Source organism: Mandrillus leucophaeus, unplaced genomic scaffold, assembly GCF_000951045.1.
Source record: "Mandrillus leucophaeus isolate KB7577 unplaced genomic scaffold, Mleu.le_1.0 Scaffold573, whole genome shotgun sequence".
Lineage (NCBI taxonomy): Eukaryota > Metazoa > Chordata > Mammalia > Primates > Cercopithecidae > Mandrillus > Mandrillus leucophaeus.
Genome location: NW_012106175.1, coordinates 1719261 through 1737484, shown reverse-complemented (window position 1 = coordinate 1737484; position 18224 = coordinate 1719261). Strand labels below are relative to the sequence as shown.

General features: G+C 42.3%; 1 protein-coding gene across 1 annotated transcript in view; it reads right to left on the bottom strand.

Annotated features, from left to right (window-relative positions):
• Positions 1–18224, bottom strand: part of CLSTN2 (calsyntenin 2) — a 679153-nt gene that overhangs the window by 393064 nt on the left and 267865 nt on the right. Inside the window, exon 6 of the mRNA XM_011998542.1 lies at positions 12393–12515. Within this exon, the coding sequence (XP_011853932.1) occupies positions 12393–12515 (123 nt within the window). The remainder of the gene's footprint in view (positions 1–12392; positions 12516–18224) is intronic.

The following is an 18224-nucleotide window of genomic DNA, read 5'->3' as shown; positions in this document are numbered from 1 at the left end:
GAGGAGTTGGGATTAACCCCTGCAGGGTGCAATGTAAGCATCAGGATGAGGCATGCCCCTCTCTCCCTACCACCATGCTTCTTAGTGGTAGGTTGTAAGCCACTCAGTCCTTTTCAATTCAAATCAACAAATATTTACTGAGAACTTCTAAGCTAGCTGGTGTGCTAGGACGTAAGGATAAACAAGCCTGCTTTCGTATGGGGAGCAGACATTGAAGTAGATTGCATTGAAAGTGCTGCCGAATTCGGGACTGAGCCCAGGAGCAAACATGCCAAAGCATAGAAGGTGAAGGGTCAGCTTAAGCATGTAACATAACAATCTATCATTCATTCATTCAACAAACTTTGAGCGCCTACTCAGTGCTAGAAACAAAAAATGGATTCAGACACTTCCACTTAAGACTAGTGAGGAGGCAGGCTCACAAATAGACAAGTACACTCCACTGTGGCAAGTGCTGGGGCTGAGAAGAGCACTGCAGGACCTGTGGCCATGAGGATGGGTGCCAAAGGAATGCTACTCAAGAAAGAAGACTCCACTTCACATGAGATCAGTGCTGATATCAAGTCCTGGGCGGGGCGGAAGTGAGACTTTGATATGGAGCAGGTGGAATTACACGGCCCCTCTCAGCACTCCCCTGCTGTCTGACTACACCATATTGGGTTGCATTTGGCTCAGTGCCCTCTCATAAATCAAGTCGATACATTTATAGTCATGTCTGATGAACTGAATGTGGGCATGGAAGGAGAAGTGAGTGGACACAGTGGAAACCAGATGAAAGTCAGGAATATCAGCTCTTGAGAGAAAAGAAAAGCACTACACATGAGAAACAATTGAGAAGGCAGATGTCAGAATCAGCAGCAGAGACTTCTGTGGGAGTTTACCTACCATAGTATAGTTCCAGCCTGTATTTGAATACATCACTCAGACCTAAAACCTGGGAGCATCAAGCCTCCTCTGAAAAGGGAAGACTATGAAATTATAGGAAGAACAGTATCACTAAGAGTTCAAACAACATCTCTGATGGAGCTCCTGAGCAAGTAGGCCAGAAGAGAAAGGCCTTTTCCTCCTTGCTGGGGAGAGGGGCGATTAAGGGAGGTCAGCATGATCCAGGGGTAGGTCAGCATCACTGTGGGCCGGTGAGGACAGTATTAGAGTAACAAGCACCCAGAGGCAGGCAGTGATCACCAAGAGGCAGAGGCTAAGAGCATACACCCCAGTGATATGGCCAGCCTGCCACTTGTGAGGCCGGTGTGGAGGCTCATCTCAGGGAGACAGAGCAGCACAGGCAGCCTCAGTGCAGATACGACAGGCAACAGGGAATAGCAGATAAGAGAAATGGTCCAAGGAGTGGCAGAGGGGCAGGCTGCAGTGAGTGTCTCACCTGGTGTCTCACCTCTTTAGGGACTTCAAGGGAGAGGCACAAAAAAAGGAAAGGGCCAAGGGCCATGCAGTGGATTTGGGGACAAAGAGAATAAAGATTTTCCCCTTGCAATCCACAGCCTGGTAGAATCAGAAAAAAATGATGTTTGCTAATGTCCCCTCACTTCCCAAATTTGTGTTTTGTTTTGTTTTTTAATTCCTTGCTCTTCAAAATTTGCTGTTGGTATCATTAATGTGCAGAAAGAATCCCTAACACACTTGGATTCACCTTTCCATTTAAAAAAAATACACCAACTGTATTTGAATGAAGTCACAGCCATCCAAGCCAACCACTGCAAATGATGTCACTTACCACGGCACAGCACTGTAAATTAGATAAATAGTAAGAATTTTTAAAGTTTGTAGATCATGTTGAACTTGGCTTAATAGGCCCTTTCTTCAAACCTCTGAAAGGATGGCTCATAAAGAAGTAATTAGTTTATATAGACTGTCAAGGTTCATGGGGGACAGCTGGCCTTTGATGCCTCCTCGTCTGTGATTACAGGCGGCTACAAGATAATAAAATCAAGCTCTGAATTCATGCCAAGGTATTCAGTGATCTCACTCCGGACACTCTGCCAAGCAGAATAAACTCTAAATGGCTGGTTGCACTCTTGTTCTTTGGTTTGTGATCTCAAACAAGTTCACTGAGACATTTAGGACTTTCAGAGGCCCCAAATTCCCATTAAAGTAAAATCGTTAACCTTAAAAATTCATGTTCATAATTAATATTTGTGGTGGGCTCCAATTCCAGGACTATTCAATATGGCTACTGTAGTAAGCCACAGAAATGGCTTCTGGAGGAGAAATTTGAACTGGTATTAACTTGTCTAAATGTGGTTATTAAACAGTCCAATTACTGGCAGTAGGAGCTGGTTCTCAATATCATTGCTTTTGCTGTGATGATTGCCAGTTATATCTTTTTAAAAGATGATTTCCTCATTGTTTTCAAATTCCCAGTTCATTCTTCTCTATGCTGCCATCTTATCTGAGCTGTCTTGGGTCCTTCATTCTTCTGCAGCTTTAGTGATGCTCCATGTACCCTTAACACAGTAAACTATATAACAGGTGGTTTTCACTAGGCCTCTTGGTTTCCAAGGACAGAGCCATTCTTACCCATCTCCAAGAGATAGAGTGGATAAAAATGCAACAACAAAGATGATTTAGTGGAAATTCAGGATCAGTATGACACCAGGACCACTTAGGAACTGAGGCTATCGTTCCCTTCAGGGACCACACACTCCCTCCCCTCTGGGCACACCTGCTTCTCTCTGAGACCACCGTCCTCCCCTCACTCTGCTAACAGGCTACTCCTAACTGCAGTTTGAGCATGTTATGGAAGCTTCATCTCCAACAGTTGCCTCCTTCCCCACATGCCCCCTACCATCCCCATTTGCCCTGCACTCCCATCCTTTTAACTTCTCAGCATTCAAACGGGAAGCCAATTGCACTATTTGATCTTTTCAATCCAGCTAGCAAGTTAGGCTGCAGCTTGGCTCAGGTGCCCACCCCGAGTCCAATCACAGTTGGTCAGGTGGGCTGGGTCATGGGGCTTGGAATTTGACCACCAGGGCAGTAAGCAGGGAAAATACCATAATGTGCTTGCATCATTACTTGTCGATGAAGCATAACATTGATTTAAAGTCTCTGATATCCCAGAATGTCTTTAAGCTTGCAGCTTGTTGGATCTTAAAGTGTTCTTCTAACAGAAAAAAAGAAAAGTGGTTGGGGGTTTTGTTCTTTATTTTTTGTTTTTCCTGATTCATTGTATAAAGAGCTCTGACTTTGCAGTTCCAGGTTTGAACCACTGTCTTGCACTGAGGCTGGACAGAATCAGCCACTGATGTGAAGACGAATGAAACTAAGAGTTTTCTTAGGGACTGAGCCCAGGATCCTGAACTTAGGAGGATTCTGCAGACTCTTACCAAGTCCACCGGACTTGGGATGTAGCAAAACCAAATGATGATGAAAGAGAAGAGTGATCAACGGGGAGCAGTAGAGAACAATAAACAGGGGAGCCCCTTTTAAGGAGCAGAATCACTCTCAAAATGTGTCAGGGGGTACCTGGCAACATTTTTCCAGCAGGATATCAGAATTGCTATGGGCCACACCAGTGGTAGCTATGTGTCTCCCATTCTTCTCCTCTTGGAGTGGGAGTCTTATTGAGTTTTCCTTCCCCTGATATATATGTGTGAGAAGAAAATTTGTCATTTATCAGCCTCTGGATCAAGAGGAGTTGCATCTAGTTCTGATAAGGATCACAAAATATTGATCTTTAAGCCAGATGCCATGATTGGATACATTTTGGGGGTCCCCAGGATAGGGATGAGCATATTTTACATGAAATAAGGGTGTGAATAATTGTGACCTACGGTTGAGCTGTGACGGAATGATTGCATTGATAACCCTACCCCCCGCCCATGCCCTGTAGTAGTCCACTCCTGCACTGACTCTGGGCTTGGCTATGGAACTTGCTTTAGCCAGTGGGACAGTGATACGGTTGGCTCTGTGTCTCTACCGGAATCTCATCTCCAATTGTAATCCCCAAGTGTCAAGGAAGGGACCTAACAGGAGCTGACTGGCTCATGGGGGTGGTTTCCCGCATGCTATTCTCATGATAGTGAGTTCTCATGAGATCTGGTGGTTTCGTAAGGGGCTCTTCCTCCTTCACTCTCTCTTTCACTTGCCACCACATGTCTGCTTCCCCTTCTGCCATGATTGTAAGTTTCCTGAGGACTCCCCATCCAGGCAGAACTGTAAGTCAACTAAACCTCTTTCTTTATAAGTTACCCAGTCTCAGGGAAGCTCTTTACATAGCAGTGTGAAAATGGACTAATACAGACAGTAATAAACTTGTCATAAGTAGCTGCTTGCCAACATGCTTTTACATTTCTGTACTTTAAGAAATGAGCTCAGGGTAGCCTGCTGGAAGAACACATGGAGAACAGTGTCATCCCAGTCAAAGTCACCATACAGAACAGCCAGCCTATGGCCTACTCATTAACAGCCGGTGGAGACATAAACAAGCCCAGCTGAGATCAGTTGAGCCTGGCTCAGATGAGCAGAGCTGCCCAATAAGCAGGTAGACTCAGAAGAAAGAAGAAATGGTTGTTGTTTGATGCTCCTAAGTTTTGGGGTGGTTGTTGCACAGCAATACTTGGAGACATCTGGGCTGAAATTACAACTTCACCATTACTACTGTGTTCTTGGCAAATTATATGATCTGACTTAACATTAGTCTCTCCTATAAAATCATAATAATGCCTATTTCAGAAGATTGTTGTGAAAATTAAATTATGATAAAGTGAAAATTAAATTATGATAAATTATGTAAAATAATGCCTGGTGTGTATAAACAGTAGCTAATTTTCAGTGCCGTTGGGTACAAGTTGTTTTCTGTACAACGATGTATGGCCCAGGGGACAAGTAGGGGCAGAAATCCACTTCTTTCTCTACTCGCCAAGCCATGTGCTCCGGAGTGAGACAGTGTCCATCTGTAAGAAGGGGCACCTGTTTCTAATTTGCACAGTTAGTATATGGGCTGGCACCAGATCTGCTATTATTATTGATTTCATTATTCACTTTTCATCTTGTTTTAGTATAGTATTGTCATTAACTCAGAGTCCCAGAAAACTTGAAATTCCTGTGTCCAACTGTTTCTCTCAAGCTATGTCCTAGGGCCAGTGCCTCAAGTGTTCTAACCTGAAACTCCACATCTCCTGTTAGGGTGACCAACTCACTCTGGTTTATGAGGACCTTCCTGGTTTGGGCACTAGAAGTCACACATCCCAGGAAATCCTTCCTTTCCAAGCAAACCAGGATAGTCCATCTCCCTGGGTGTCCCCTTTCAACCTTAGTGAGAGAAAATGGCCCAAAAGTTTCCACTGATTGTCCCCTAAACATTAGTTTGGCCTAAAGCAGAACATAGCAATAGCCTTCTTATTAAGAAAGTCCAACAGCTCTGGGTAAGGCTCATTGGTGTATGGTTATGATAGGCCTTGCTGACCCCATCCCTCACCTTCTACCATCAATCAGATCATGAAACCCATGGTCCTTGCTGTAGGTATTTACTTGTGACCTTTTACCCTCTTCTTCTTAGCTGACTGAAGCCTGCACCTGTCCTCCTTCCTCTGTACTCTGGCTCTTAGTCCCTCCTCCAGCTATCCCCTTGGGGCATCCTCTTCAGGTTTGCTCCATGGGCTTTGTGCCCTCAGAGTCTGCCTCTGACCACTCAGAGGAGGAGCTGTGTGTGCCCATCCTCACAGGTCCCCAGCTACTGCCAGTAAACTCCCTCCAACCAGGATGCTGTGGACAGAACTGGGGCATCAAGGTTGAGCACAGAATATGATGGAAAAGTACACAACAGAATCTTGTAGGTGAGAGGCAGTAGCCCAGATGGTGGATTCCAGATAGGTCTGAAGCTGATTTTCTGCAGGGAGGGTGATGAAGCCACATGACTGCTTGGGAAACAGAGTGGGATGCCAGGGGACACCCTATCTTCCGGTCCTCAGTAATGGCCCCAAACAAGCCAGCTTGAAATGCAAAGGCACATCTACTGTGAGACTGATGTGGATGGCATCTCCGCCGTGAGGTCCGAGCTCAGAGAGCTGTGAGGCAAGACAGAGTGAAGAAGGCTGGGTACTGTGCTCATGATCCTGAAGGCGCTGGACAGGGAAGTGAGGTCCTGATGTGGTTATTCCACAATATCCCACGTGGTTCTCACTCACAGGCCTCTTTCATAATTTTTGCTGCTTCCATAAACTGCCTAAATATTAGTTTACTTACAATTTGTTTTAATTTGGCGTTTTTAAAAACTCGAGTGCATTTATTCTAAAAGAGAATGACTAAAATGAAAAGCCAGCAATCCTTGCCTTGAATAGAGAATAACCTAAATAAAATACAACTGAATATTATTAAAATTCTAGCTTGATGTTTTTGCTTACTGAAGGCTTTGTGATAGGACTTGCTCCCTCTTTCTCAAAAAGAGAGACTAGCAATATTTGAGTGGTGTTGAAGATGTCTTGAACCTCCCAAGCTGCACCTTTCTCCTGGACATGATCAGAAAGAGAATTTAAAGGGGAATGACTCACTCAGCATGGGATTCAGCACTGTTTAATGCCATGTCCGGGTATCATGTAAATCTTGTACTTCCAATGAGATAAGTCCTACACACTGGAAAACTGGCAGAAGAGAAAGAAGGCAGGACTTGGAGTCTAAAAGTACGGAACTGAGTGGCAGGGCTGATCCATCCTGGCTAGGTAAGCTTGAACAGTTTTTGAAATTTCCCTAAGTCTCAATGTCCTCACTTGCAAAACAGAATCCTGATAGCTGACTTACCTGTTCCACAAGGTTAGTAAGGTTTGGACATAAGTGTGTGTGTGTATGTGTGTGTGTGTGTGTGTGTGTGTGTGTAATGAAAGGACACATGGTTTGCAAGAGTCTGAAACTATATCTTGCAACTAATAGATTACTCCATAGGGATGCATCATAGGTAGAATTTAAGAAAATTTATTCTCAACTAACTGATACTTATTTGTAGAATTCTGTACAATTTTCAAACTATTTTCCCTTACACATTATTTAACTGACTGTCCCACACCATTACACTACCCAGCAATCTAGGCAACATAGCTTGATAGTACAAATGGGTGATCAAGCCTTACAACAAACTCAAAATTTTCTCTTTCAAAAAAAATCACAGATTATAACTGCACTATTGTAATCAACCCAAATGAATCAAACACTTGTGGCTTACTGATAATAATACAAATTTCAATTACTCTGATTACTCTCATTATCATTGCTATGATTATCACAACTATGATTTATTGGGTGTCTACTGGCTACCAGAGAGAGCTCTAGGCACTTTGCGTTAGTATCTTACTTAATCTACATATTAACACCAGGAATGGGTACTATGATTACCCCCATTTTAAATATAAGGAAACTGTCCCTCAGGGTAGTTCAGTGACCTATCTGAGATCATACAGCTAGTAAGTGGCAGAGTCTATGTTAGTTTGGGCCAAAGCCTGTGACCATTCACAACATCTACCTTCCCTTCTCACCATAAGACACGTGGCCATCCCAAGCATGTGGGAGAGGCTCTGCCAAGGGTCTATCCCAATCCCTGTGGGAGGGTCTTTGCCATCAGGCACCTATAGGGCCTGAGGCATGAACAAGACCCTGAGGCAGATCCAAAGATAAGGAAGCAGATAGACTGGCAGGCCCTGAACAAAAGGACAAACAGAGTTAACCATGTATGAAAGAGGATTCCCAGCTGCAACCAGCACTGTAACCAGCTAATCAAAACCAGGCCAAATTACGTCCCAGGCAATTTTCTGGGCAGCCCTCAGAGAGTCACCTAGCCTGAGAAGTCAGCCAATTATGCCTGATCATTCTCTGCAGCCCTGTCCTTATAAAAGACAAGTCCAGACTGGCCCAATGTAGACAAATGAGCAGTTCTATCATCTCTGAAAGGCAATCTAATTCCCTTCAAATTTAAAAGTCTCTACAGTTTCCTAACAGGCCTCGGTGGGGCACAGGTAGAAATTAATAAGTTCATGGTGTGCCCAGCTTGCTTTCATTATCATTTTTTTCCATGCAGCGGGCAGAATTTTCATTATTACTCAAGAATTATTTTTCTGTATCTGATTCTAAGAAGGTCAAATCTACAGAGCTCAGACACTGGGTTGAGAATTGAGTCAAGTCTAGTGGACTTGACTGAAGTCTGAGGGAGGTTTCATTCACTAAGCATCAGCACTCTACTAATCAGGTGGGACAGGGATCAAAAGAAAATATCATAGGGAAAGAGAACTCAGAGTAAGTGCTGAGAAGCCCTGGCTCTAGATTCAGCCCCAGGCTAGCCTGTTCTGGGATGTTGGGCAAGTTGCTTAGCCTCTCTGAGTTAGTTATCTCCCCTGCCAAACTGGCAGGGAGGAGGGTATGGAATAGGAAACTCAAATTTATTAAACTTCTGTATCTTGAATCATTGCAAGATGTGTCATAGACACTCTTTAAATTTCATCAAAACAACATACAGCTCCAGAAAGCTTGTATTATTTTACAGATGATGAAAGTAGGGCTACTACTAAATCCCACCATCAGAATGCACCTTATGAGGGCCAGGGACTGAGGGACTTGGGTGGTGTGAATGAAATTGCAAACTCATATAACTTTTCTGGAAAGCAATTTAACATGTTTCACAACCTTTAAAATGTTTGGCCAATTAACTGAAATTCTGGAAAACCATCCAAACAACAGAATCTGAAATGTGGACACATGTTATAATAAAAGAGAATTGGAAATAGGCAAAGTGCCAATCAGAGAATGGTGAACTCCAGAACATCCATTAAGTAGGAAATCATGTAATCATTTTAAAAGTTGCAGAAAAATATGTAATAAATGGCAAATTTTCATTACTGTGAAAAAATAAGTTATAGTATTCAAAATGAGGTATAAGTTTTTTTTTGAGATAGGGTCTTGCTCTGGGGTGCAGTGGCACAACCTTGGCTCACTGCAGCCTCAGCTTCCTAGGCTCAGTTGATCCTCCTACCTGAGCCTCCTGAGTGGCTGGAACTACAGGTACGTGCCAACACACCCAGCTAATTATTAGTAATTATTATTATTTTGTAGATACAAGATCTTACCATGTTTCCCAGGCTGGTATCAAACTCCTGGGCTCAAGCAATCCTCCCCTCCCCAGCCTCCCAAAGTGCTGGGACTATAAGCATGAGCACCCAGAGTGATCACAATTTTTGAATGAAAAAAAAAAAGCAGAAAAATGACAAGAAGGAAATAGACTAAAATGTTATACCTCATGCTTTTACTGTGTGTTTCACTGTATTTTCCATAGTTTCTACAATAAATACTTATATATCTCACTTGTTATTGTCATAATCAGGAGATATACCATAAAAGCTATGTTAAATCTTTGAATTTTGCAATTACTTACAAAATGCAATCATAATATTTAAATGAAAATCATGTGAGATCATGTATGATTCTAAATGATATATTGGCAGAATCTATATGTAAAACATTTTGCTTAAAAAAAAATTAAAGGGGAGACACATTAGAGAAATAACAGCACAAATGGTATGGATGGAACTGTCTTCCCCAAAGCTTAGAGCCTATCTCCTGGGCTAAATGAGAAATAAAGACCACTGGGAAAGGGGTGGGAAAACTGACACACAATACAAAAGCAGCTGATAAGGGAGGACTAAAAGCTTCAGTTGACTTCGAGGAGTGATGGAGTTGGCAGATATGAATTTTTCAATTTTATGAGAATGATAGGGATCTGAAATAAATCTTCGGTATTTTCTTTTTAAGATAAATGTTTTAAAATAAATGCCTGCAGCATGGATGGATGGCTAGTGCCTGTGTCCTGTCTTAGAGCTGATCATAAATAACACTGAGAAAAATAGCTCCGGCCATTCTAAAAACCACCTTTATTTTTTACTCCTAAGAGCTTGGAGGATTATATTTTGATGCATTAAGCTAGACTCTTTTAAGGCAGCTGCAAATAATAGAAGTATAGAAGTTGTCTTCGAATGGAAATAACTACTCAGGGCTTGGCTTAGAAGGAAACTATAGTTTCAAGAAGTGCCTGAACAGTTGTGGGTGCATCTAACGGTCAGAATACAAATTCAAGTTTAAAGGCATTTGGTGGGTTTCTGACTTAAGGAAATCCTTTTGTGAGTCTTCAGATGAAACCTTTAATTCTTCTTCAGCCCTATAACCAACAAACTTTAATAACCTTTTGTAAATCCAAACTTTCAAATATCAGATTTGCTTGAGGTATTTTTTTTTTTCTATTGTAGTCTGTACATGAGAGAGCTTATAACTTTACTGTAGAATAGCTTATTCAACGACTTTGGTTTCCCTTTCACCATGAGATGAGAACAGGACATTAAAAGCAGACATACAATCAGACACATTGCTCATCTTTTATAGTGCCAGCCTCAGCACACTGCAATGACTTCATGTCATCTGATTACTTCCTGTTTGTCATTTATTTTCTCTGTCATATTTGAAAGAGGGGTCACATGTTCAGACAGAAAGGTGAACGAGAGGATCTTCTTAATGGAAGGGCCTCTGTATATAGGCTGTGAGGAGAGGGGCTGAGGGCAGCAAGGGGCTCATGCTCAGTGGAGAAACGAAAGCCACTACTCAGCTCTGTATTTCAGACTTATCAAGATAAACCATAATCCTGCATTTTTATGCTAAATCTCCCAATTTCTAAATGTTGTTTCTCTTTATTTTTTGCTCTGTCACACAGGATAGAGTGCATTTTGTACATAGTTCACAGCAGCCATCTAAAATTCCTTGAGTCAAGTGATTCTCCTGCCTCAGCTTCCTGAGAAACTAGGACCAGGCAAGCACCACCATGCCCAGATAATTATCATTATTATTATTTTGTAGAGATGGGTTCTCATTATGTTGCCCAGGTTCATCTTGAACTTCTGGCCTCAAATGATTCTCCTGCCTCAGCCTCCCAAAGTGCTGGGGTTACAGGCATGAGCCACTACATCTGGCATCCATTTTTTTAAGTGCATAATAAACCAAACATTTCCATGACCCAAACATTTTTACTAATATTTGTTTTAAAATCTCATTTCAGGGGTTGCTAATAATTGCTGACTAAGCCAAATAGCATTATTAGCTATGTCCAAGAAAGAGATGTGTTGGAGTCTTCCTAGACTGGCAAAGAAGGTTTAGGGAAGATACTTCACCTTTTGTGGTAAAGACTGCAAGGAGTTTATACTTCCAACTGGCATTTGGTAAAACTGGGACTTCTGAGGGTGATTGGGAAATGTATGGAAATGCCTCAATTCTAAACATTATGGAAGTCACAGGTACCCTCGGTGGTTTTCATTCTACATAAAATAAAGCTTTCTTCTGAGAGTAGAGCATCTCCCTCACTCTTTGCAAGAATGCTTATGGGTTTGTCTTCACATAATACTGAATTTCCCAATTTAATATAACTACCTTCTCACTCCATACTTTATAATATTCCATAATGAAAGATGTCTTCACAGAGCTTATCTCTTAGAAGTGCAAAAGAACCCCGTTTTCTCTGCCCAAGTAGCTCATAATGTAGCAGGCAAACTGTCAGAAAAAAAACAGACTTCATCGTGGTGAAACCTCAGCCCGGCACCCATCTATCAGAAAGCAATCTTCTAGAAATCTTGAAAACCTTCATTAAATTTCCTGTCCTTCTCCCGACAGTTATAAAATGTTCACAATATTACTCATGATGCAGGCATCTTCAGAAATCCTTTGTCTAATCCCTCCTCCCACTGCCATGACCAGTCCCTTCTCTTTGCCAAAATCCATGGAAGCATGAGGCATAGCCGAGTTCCTCACTCAGCCCTCCTGGGGCCTACCATTTGAAGAGGGTCCAAGGAGGAAGCAGACGTAGCCTTGATGATAGTGAGAGGCTCTGTAGCCACAAGAGGGAAATATGGCACTGCCTTGGGATTCCTCCTCCAAAGACACACCCACTTGGAAGCTCAAGAACAAGACCCTGTGCCACTCTTAGCAGATATTTCCTGGTCTTTCTCTCTCTCTCCTTTCTCTTGCCCATTTACCAAGCAACAAGTCTCCATTTATCGATTATATGTGGATAGCGGGGACAACGGGTTATCTCTTTATGGGTAAAATTCCCCTAAGAACCTTACTAGCCCAACTTCTCCAACTCTGCAGGCCGCTTCAGCAATTTACCACTCGTTAGAAGAAGAAACAAGGGTCTTGCACTGGAGGCAACATGAAGGAAAAAACAAACAAAAACACAAGGAGAGCCAGAATCCATCCCAGAAATAAGAAGAGGCATACAGCTTTTTAACATCACAGGCTGATCTAGAGATGCACAGGGTGGTGACAATAGCTATAAAGCTATATTCTGGGCTTTGTGGAGGTTTCACAGCACATCTTCAAAGTGAGCCAGGCCCAGCCATACTAAGCCATAATCTCACCTGCAAAAGGAACCGGTGCATCTTTATCCAGGGCAACCAGTGGTGGATCCAAAATGACTGTGTCATTGTTCTCGGTTATGACTCCATGATATGAAGTCTCAATCCATGGCTTGTGCTTATTGACTAGAAAATAGGGGAAAGAAAAAACAAAAAGGATCATTATTTAAATAACAAACCCATAATAATGTATTATTAAGATTGTATATTTGCCCAATCATAGGCTGTCATCCAACAACCCTGTGAGAGACATGGAGCATGTTAATCCCATTTTAAACCCAGAAAAGCTTCAGAGAAGTGCAGGGAGAGGTTCAACACCTCACCCAAGGCACTCAGAAGGTGAGAGACAGCATTGACTATCAAACACTGTTTGTTTTGCCTCTAAGACCATGGGTTCTTCACCTCATCAAAGTCCAATTATTTGTATTTCTGGATACCCAGTATAGATAGATACTATTGAGAACTGATTGAAAGCTTTAATTCTGTAATGCTACCATCTATTAATAGATGTTTCAGAGTTAAAGTCCTTTATCAATCAATAAACTAGCAGTTACTACTATGTATGCTCAGGTTTCTGACCTCAACCAAATCTGATCCATCATTAGAAGTTACTGCATTTTATATACATGTATACACACACACATGTATAAATATCATTGTATATGCAAAGATACATCAGATATTTGAATATTTTCTGATCATTTAAAAATTGTGTATCTCAGTGGTCTAAATTATCTAGCAACTTAAGTTGTTCTTCAATAATTTCACTAGCTGAATTAAATATTAACCAATGAACAATTAATACACTGAAAATACATATCAACTATATTTTACGGGTTGAATTGTGTCCTCTACATTAAAAAAATACATTGATATCCTAACACTTAGAACCTCAGAATGTGAATGTACTGGGAGATAAAATCTTTACAGAGGTAATCAAGTTTTAAAATGTCATTAGGGTGGTTCTGCATCCAATATGATTAGTGTACTTATATAAAGGGAAAATTGTGGCACAGATATATGCACACTGAGAAAATCTCATGTGAAAATAGAGTTGTGCAGCCCCAAGCCAAGGAACTATAGGAAGCTAGGAGACAATCCTGGAATGGAGCCTTTCCTAGAGCCTTCAGAGGGAACCTGGACCTGCCAACACCTTGATTTCATATTTCTGGCATCCGTAAATGTGAGACAGTAAGTTTTTGTTCCCAGATACCCAGTGATACGGTTTGGCTCTGTGTCCCCATCCAAATCCCATCTTGAATTGTACTCCCATAATTCCCACATGCTGTGGGAGGGACCCAGTAGGAGGCAATTGAATCATGGGGGTGGTTTCCCCCATACCGTTCTCCTGGTTGTGAGTAAATCTCACGAGATCTGATGGTTTTCTCAGGGGTCTCTGCTTTTGTGGCTTCTTCACTCTCTCTTTGCCTGCTGCCATCCATGTAAGATGGGATGGTAAGAGGTCCAATTAAACCTCTTCCTTTTGTGAATTGCCCAGTCTGGGGTATGTCTTTATCAGCAGCATGAAAACAGACTAATACAGTAACTGGTACCAGTAGAGTGGGGCGTTGCTGAAAAGATACCCCAAAATGTGGAAGTGACTTTGGAACTGGGTAACAGGCAGAGGATGGAACAGTTTGGGGGGCTCAGAAGACAGGAAAATGTGGGAAAGTTTGAAACTTCCTAGAGACTTGTTGAATGGCTTTGCCCAAAATGCTGATAGCAACATGGGCAATGAGGTTCAGGCTGAGGTGGTCTTAGATGGAGATAAGGAACTTGTTGGGAACTGGAACAAAGGTGACTCTTGTTATATTTTAGCAGAGACTGGCAGCATTTTGACTCTGCCCTAGATACTTGTATGATTGTGAACTTGAGAGAGATGATTTAGGCTATCTGGTGGAAGAAATTTCTAAGCAGCAAAGCATTTGAGAAGTGACTTGGGTGCTGTTAAAAGCGCTCAGTTTTAAAAGGGAAACAGAACAGGTAAGTTCGAAACATTTGCAGCGTGACAATGTGATAGAAAAGAAAATCCCATTTTCTGAGGAGAAATTCCAGTCAATTGTAGAAATGTTTGCAAGTAAGGAGGAGCCCAATGTTAATCCCCAAGACAATGGGGAAAATGGCTCCCGGGCATGTTCAGAGGTCTTCATGGCAGCCCCTCCCATCACAGGCCCTGGGGCCTAAAAGAAAAAAAACGTGGTTTCGTGGGCTGGGCCTCTGAGCTATGTGCAGCCTAGGGACTTGGTGCCCTGCATCCCAGCTGCTCCAGCCATGGCTAAAAGGGGCCAACATAGAGCTCAGGCCATGGCTTCAGATGGTGCAAGCCCCAAGCCTTGGTGGCTTCCATGTGGTATTGATCCTGCAGTTGCACAGAAGTAAAGAATTGAGGTTTGGGAACCTCCACCTGAATTTCAGAACATGTACGGAAATGCCTGGATGCCCAGGCAGAAGTTTGCTGCAGGGGAGGGGCTCTCATGGAGAATCTCTGCTAGGGCACTGCGGAAGGGAAATGTGGGGTCGGAGTCCCCACACAGAGTCCCTACTGGGGCACTGCCTAGTGGAGTCGTGAGAAGAGAGCCACTGTCCTCCAGACCCCAGAATGCTAGATCCACTGACGCTTGCACCTGTGCCTGGAAAAGCTGCAGGTACTCAACACTAGCCCATGAAAGCAGCTGGGAGGGAGGCTACACCCTGCAAAGCAACAGGGGTGGAGCTTCCTGAGACCATGGGAACCTACCTCTTGCATTAGGGTGACCTGGATGTGAGACATGGAGTCAAAAGAGATCATTTTGGAGCTTTAAAATTTGACAGCCACACTGGATTTTGGACTTGAATGGCCCTGTAGCCCTTTTGTTTTGGCCAATGTCTCCCATTTAGAACGGCTGTATTTACCCAATGTCTGTATCCCCATTGTATCTAGGAAGTAACTAGCTTGCTTTTGATTTTACAAGTTCGTAGGCAGAGGGGACTTGCCTTGTCTCAGATGACACTTTAGACTGTGAACTTTTGATTAACACTAAAATGAGTTAAGACTTTGGGGGACTACTGGGAAGACATGATTGTTTTTGAAATGTGAGGACATGAGATTTGGCAGGGGCTAGGGGCAGAATGATATGGTTTGGCTCTGTGTCCCCAGCCAAATCTCATCTTGAATTTTACTCCCACAATTCCCATGTGTTGTGGGAGGGACCCAGTGGGAGATAATTGAATCATGGGGGCAGTTTCCCCCATACTGTTCTCAAGGTAGTGAATAAGTCTCACGAGATCTGAGAGTTTTATCAGGGGTTTCTGCTTTTGCATCTTCCTCATTCTCTTGCCTGCTGCCATCCATGTAAGATGGGACTTGATCTTCCTCACCTGCCATTATTGTGAGGCTTCCCCAGCCAGGTGGAACTATAAGTTCAATTAAACCTCTTTCTTTTGTAAATTGCCCAGTCTTGAGTATGTCTTTATCAGTAGCAAGAAAATGGACTAATAGACACAGTTTGTGGTACTTTGTTACAGCAGCCCTAGCAAATGAATACAGTATACTTCTATCAGCAGGTACTAATGAAGGGTAGAGAACTGAAATAAGACTGTGCCAGGATTTGGTGTCATACTCCAATGTGAGAACCTCATCTGGTGAAAACTCAGTTCTTGCCAATTCTTCCCCTTGTATGTCTTTGTTTGATGGGTTCTAGCCCAACCCACTCCTATCTGAATGGCTTCAGGGGCCTCCTGACTGGTCTCTCCATTGGAAATCTTGTCCTACTGTAGTCTACTCTGCAGACTGGTATCAAGAGTGATCTTTCTAAAACATTAATCTGATTACTCAACTGTAAGTTGCTTGGTTTCTCTTTTTTAGTCCCCTCTGCCCACCCCCAATACCCTCACAGAAGTCAGGATACAGAGTAGGTACATTAGAATCAAAATAACAGGTTAGAGAGGGGGTTCTAGAATAATCAAAATTGTTTCGATGCCAAACTTCACACCCTACGTCATAGTTTAAAAGGTGTGGTCACATATGCAATGCTTATCACAGCATCCTGTGAGGTAGGCATGATCATTATAAAGATGAATAAACTACCTCCACAAGGTGTAACTTTCCCAAGGCGATTATATGGTTAAAAATTAATAAGTAGGAAAATCAGAAACTCATACTTTGTGACATCTGAGAAGTGCACACACACATATTATAATATATATGTAATGTACATTATACAGTATATATTTTATATATTACATTACATATTTTTCAGTAGCCACAGCGAAGTGAGAGCTTATAGAATTGCGAGCAGCTCTGAGGCAGTGGCTCCTGTTCCCTTCCCACCTCATCGTCCTTCAAAAGGTCAGTTCAGAACTGTTTCAGGAGCAGTGGCAGACTCAACCAGGGCCACCATTTTGCTCCTTCTCACCCATTCCACAGTAATCACAAACTAACTGGAAAGCAGTCTAATGAGGCAGGGACATGTGCCTTGCTATTCTCAGGTCTTGGCCCCTGTAACTCATTTTTACAGATTGGACCATGCCCAGGGCAGAGAGAAGCTCTGGCCACTGCAGGTGTGAACTGGACAGTAGGCACATCCATTCTCACATTTTGGCATTCAGACTGATGCTTCATTATGGACCCTGGAAGAATTACAACCACCCGAGGCTGTCCCCACACTCCTTTGCTCTTTTATTAGCCATCAACACAAATGCAATGTAAATAATTTGCAGCTGTTGGGAGAAACAATTAAATCTTTTTTCTCCTTAATTAAACCTAGGGGCCTGTTCATTAGAACTGTGTACAGAGCATACGCCAGGAGCTCATCCAGTGTTTCAGATTCATTGTGCTTATCTAAATGGTCTAAATTAGATAGTCTCAGTGGCAGGCAATGAAATCTAAAGTTGCAGTTCCTGGTTTTAGCCCTGACTTAGCCACTTCTGGCTGGTCCTATGTGAATCCGGTGGCCTCTCTGAGTTTCAGTTCCCATGACTGTAAAATGCTGATGGTGATGCTACTTACAGTGTTGTTCTGTCATTCATATGTCCTGTGCTAGACACACAGCTGCTGCTTTTTCATTACTCAAACTCACCACCCTGCTTGCTGGGCAGTGACAATGTCAGAAGGAGAGGTGATTTACAGACCAACTTTAAAGTTGATGTTTTTCCCTCATTAGGAAATGGGCTGACTTCCTTCTATGCACAGGTTTGCCTTCCTTTACTCCTCTCTGTCACTACTTCAGTTAGTTGGGTACCTATCACATATTAGGCATTTGACATACATATATTCATTAATCCTCACAACATCCCCATTGGGTAATACTTTATTTCTCATTTTGCAGGTGAGTAACTGAGGCTTAGAGGGATTTAAATATTCTCATTTTGGAAAGTAAGAATGCTAACATCCCCCAAATTTCTCCCTTCTCTCCCACATTCTAACTTCCCTTACATCAGAACTTTTGCTTTGTCAAGATTGATTGATAAACAAAATCGCTTTCTATCCTTTGTCTATAGATCAAGTCATCAGGGTTGCAAACTAATAACTTAATTTACATTAATTCGACTACAAAGATATCATTCATGACTGAGCCAAGTATGGTACAATAATTACTTCTTCTTCTTAGTGGTCAAATGATCATTTTGAGGACAACATTATTTGCATCCAGATAAACTGGATTCTTTATTTTTCACTCCATCAAATGGCTGAATCACGTTCCATCATAGCTTGCATCACATTTGGAAGCAGCCTCCTTTGTATACTTTTGTTTCCTGAATTTAATGATTGCCTTTTTATATCTATTGAGTAATGAAACATAAAAATTCTTCTCTGAGCTCAATTATGTTATAGCTTTTAAATCATCCCATCTATTA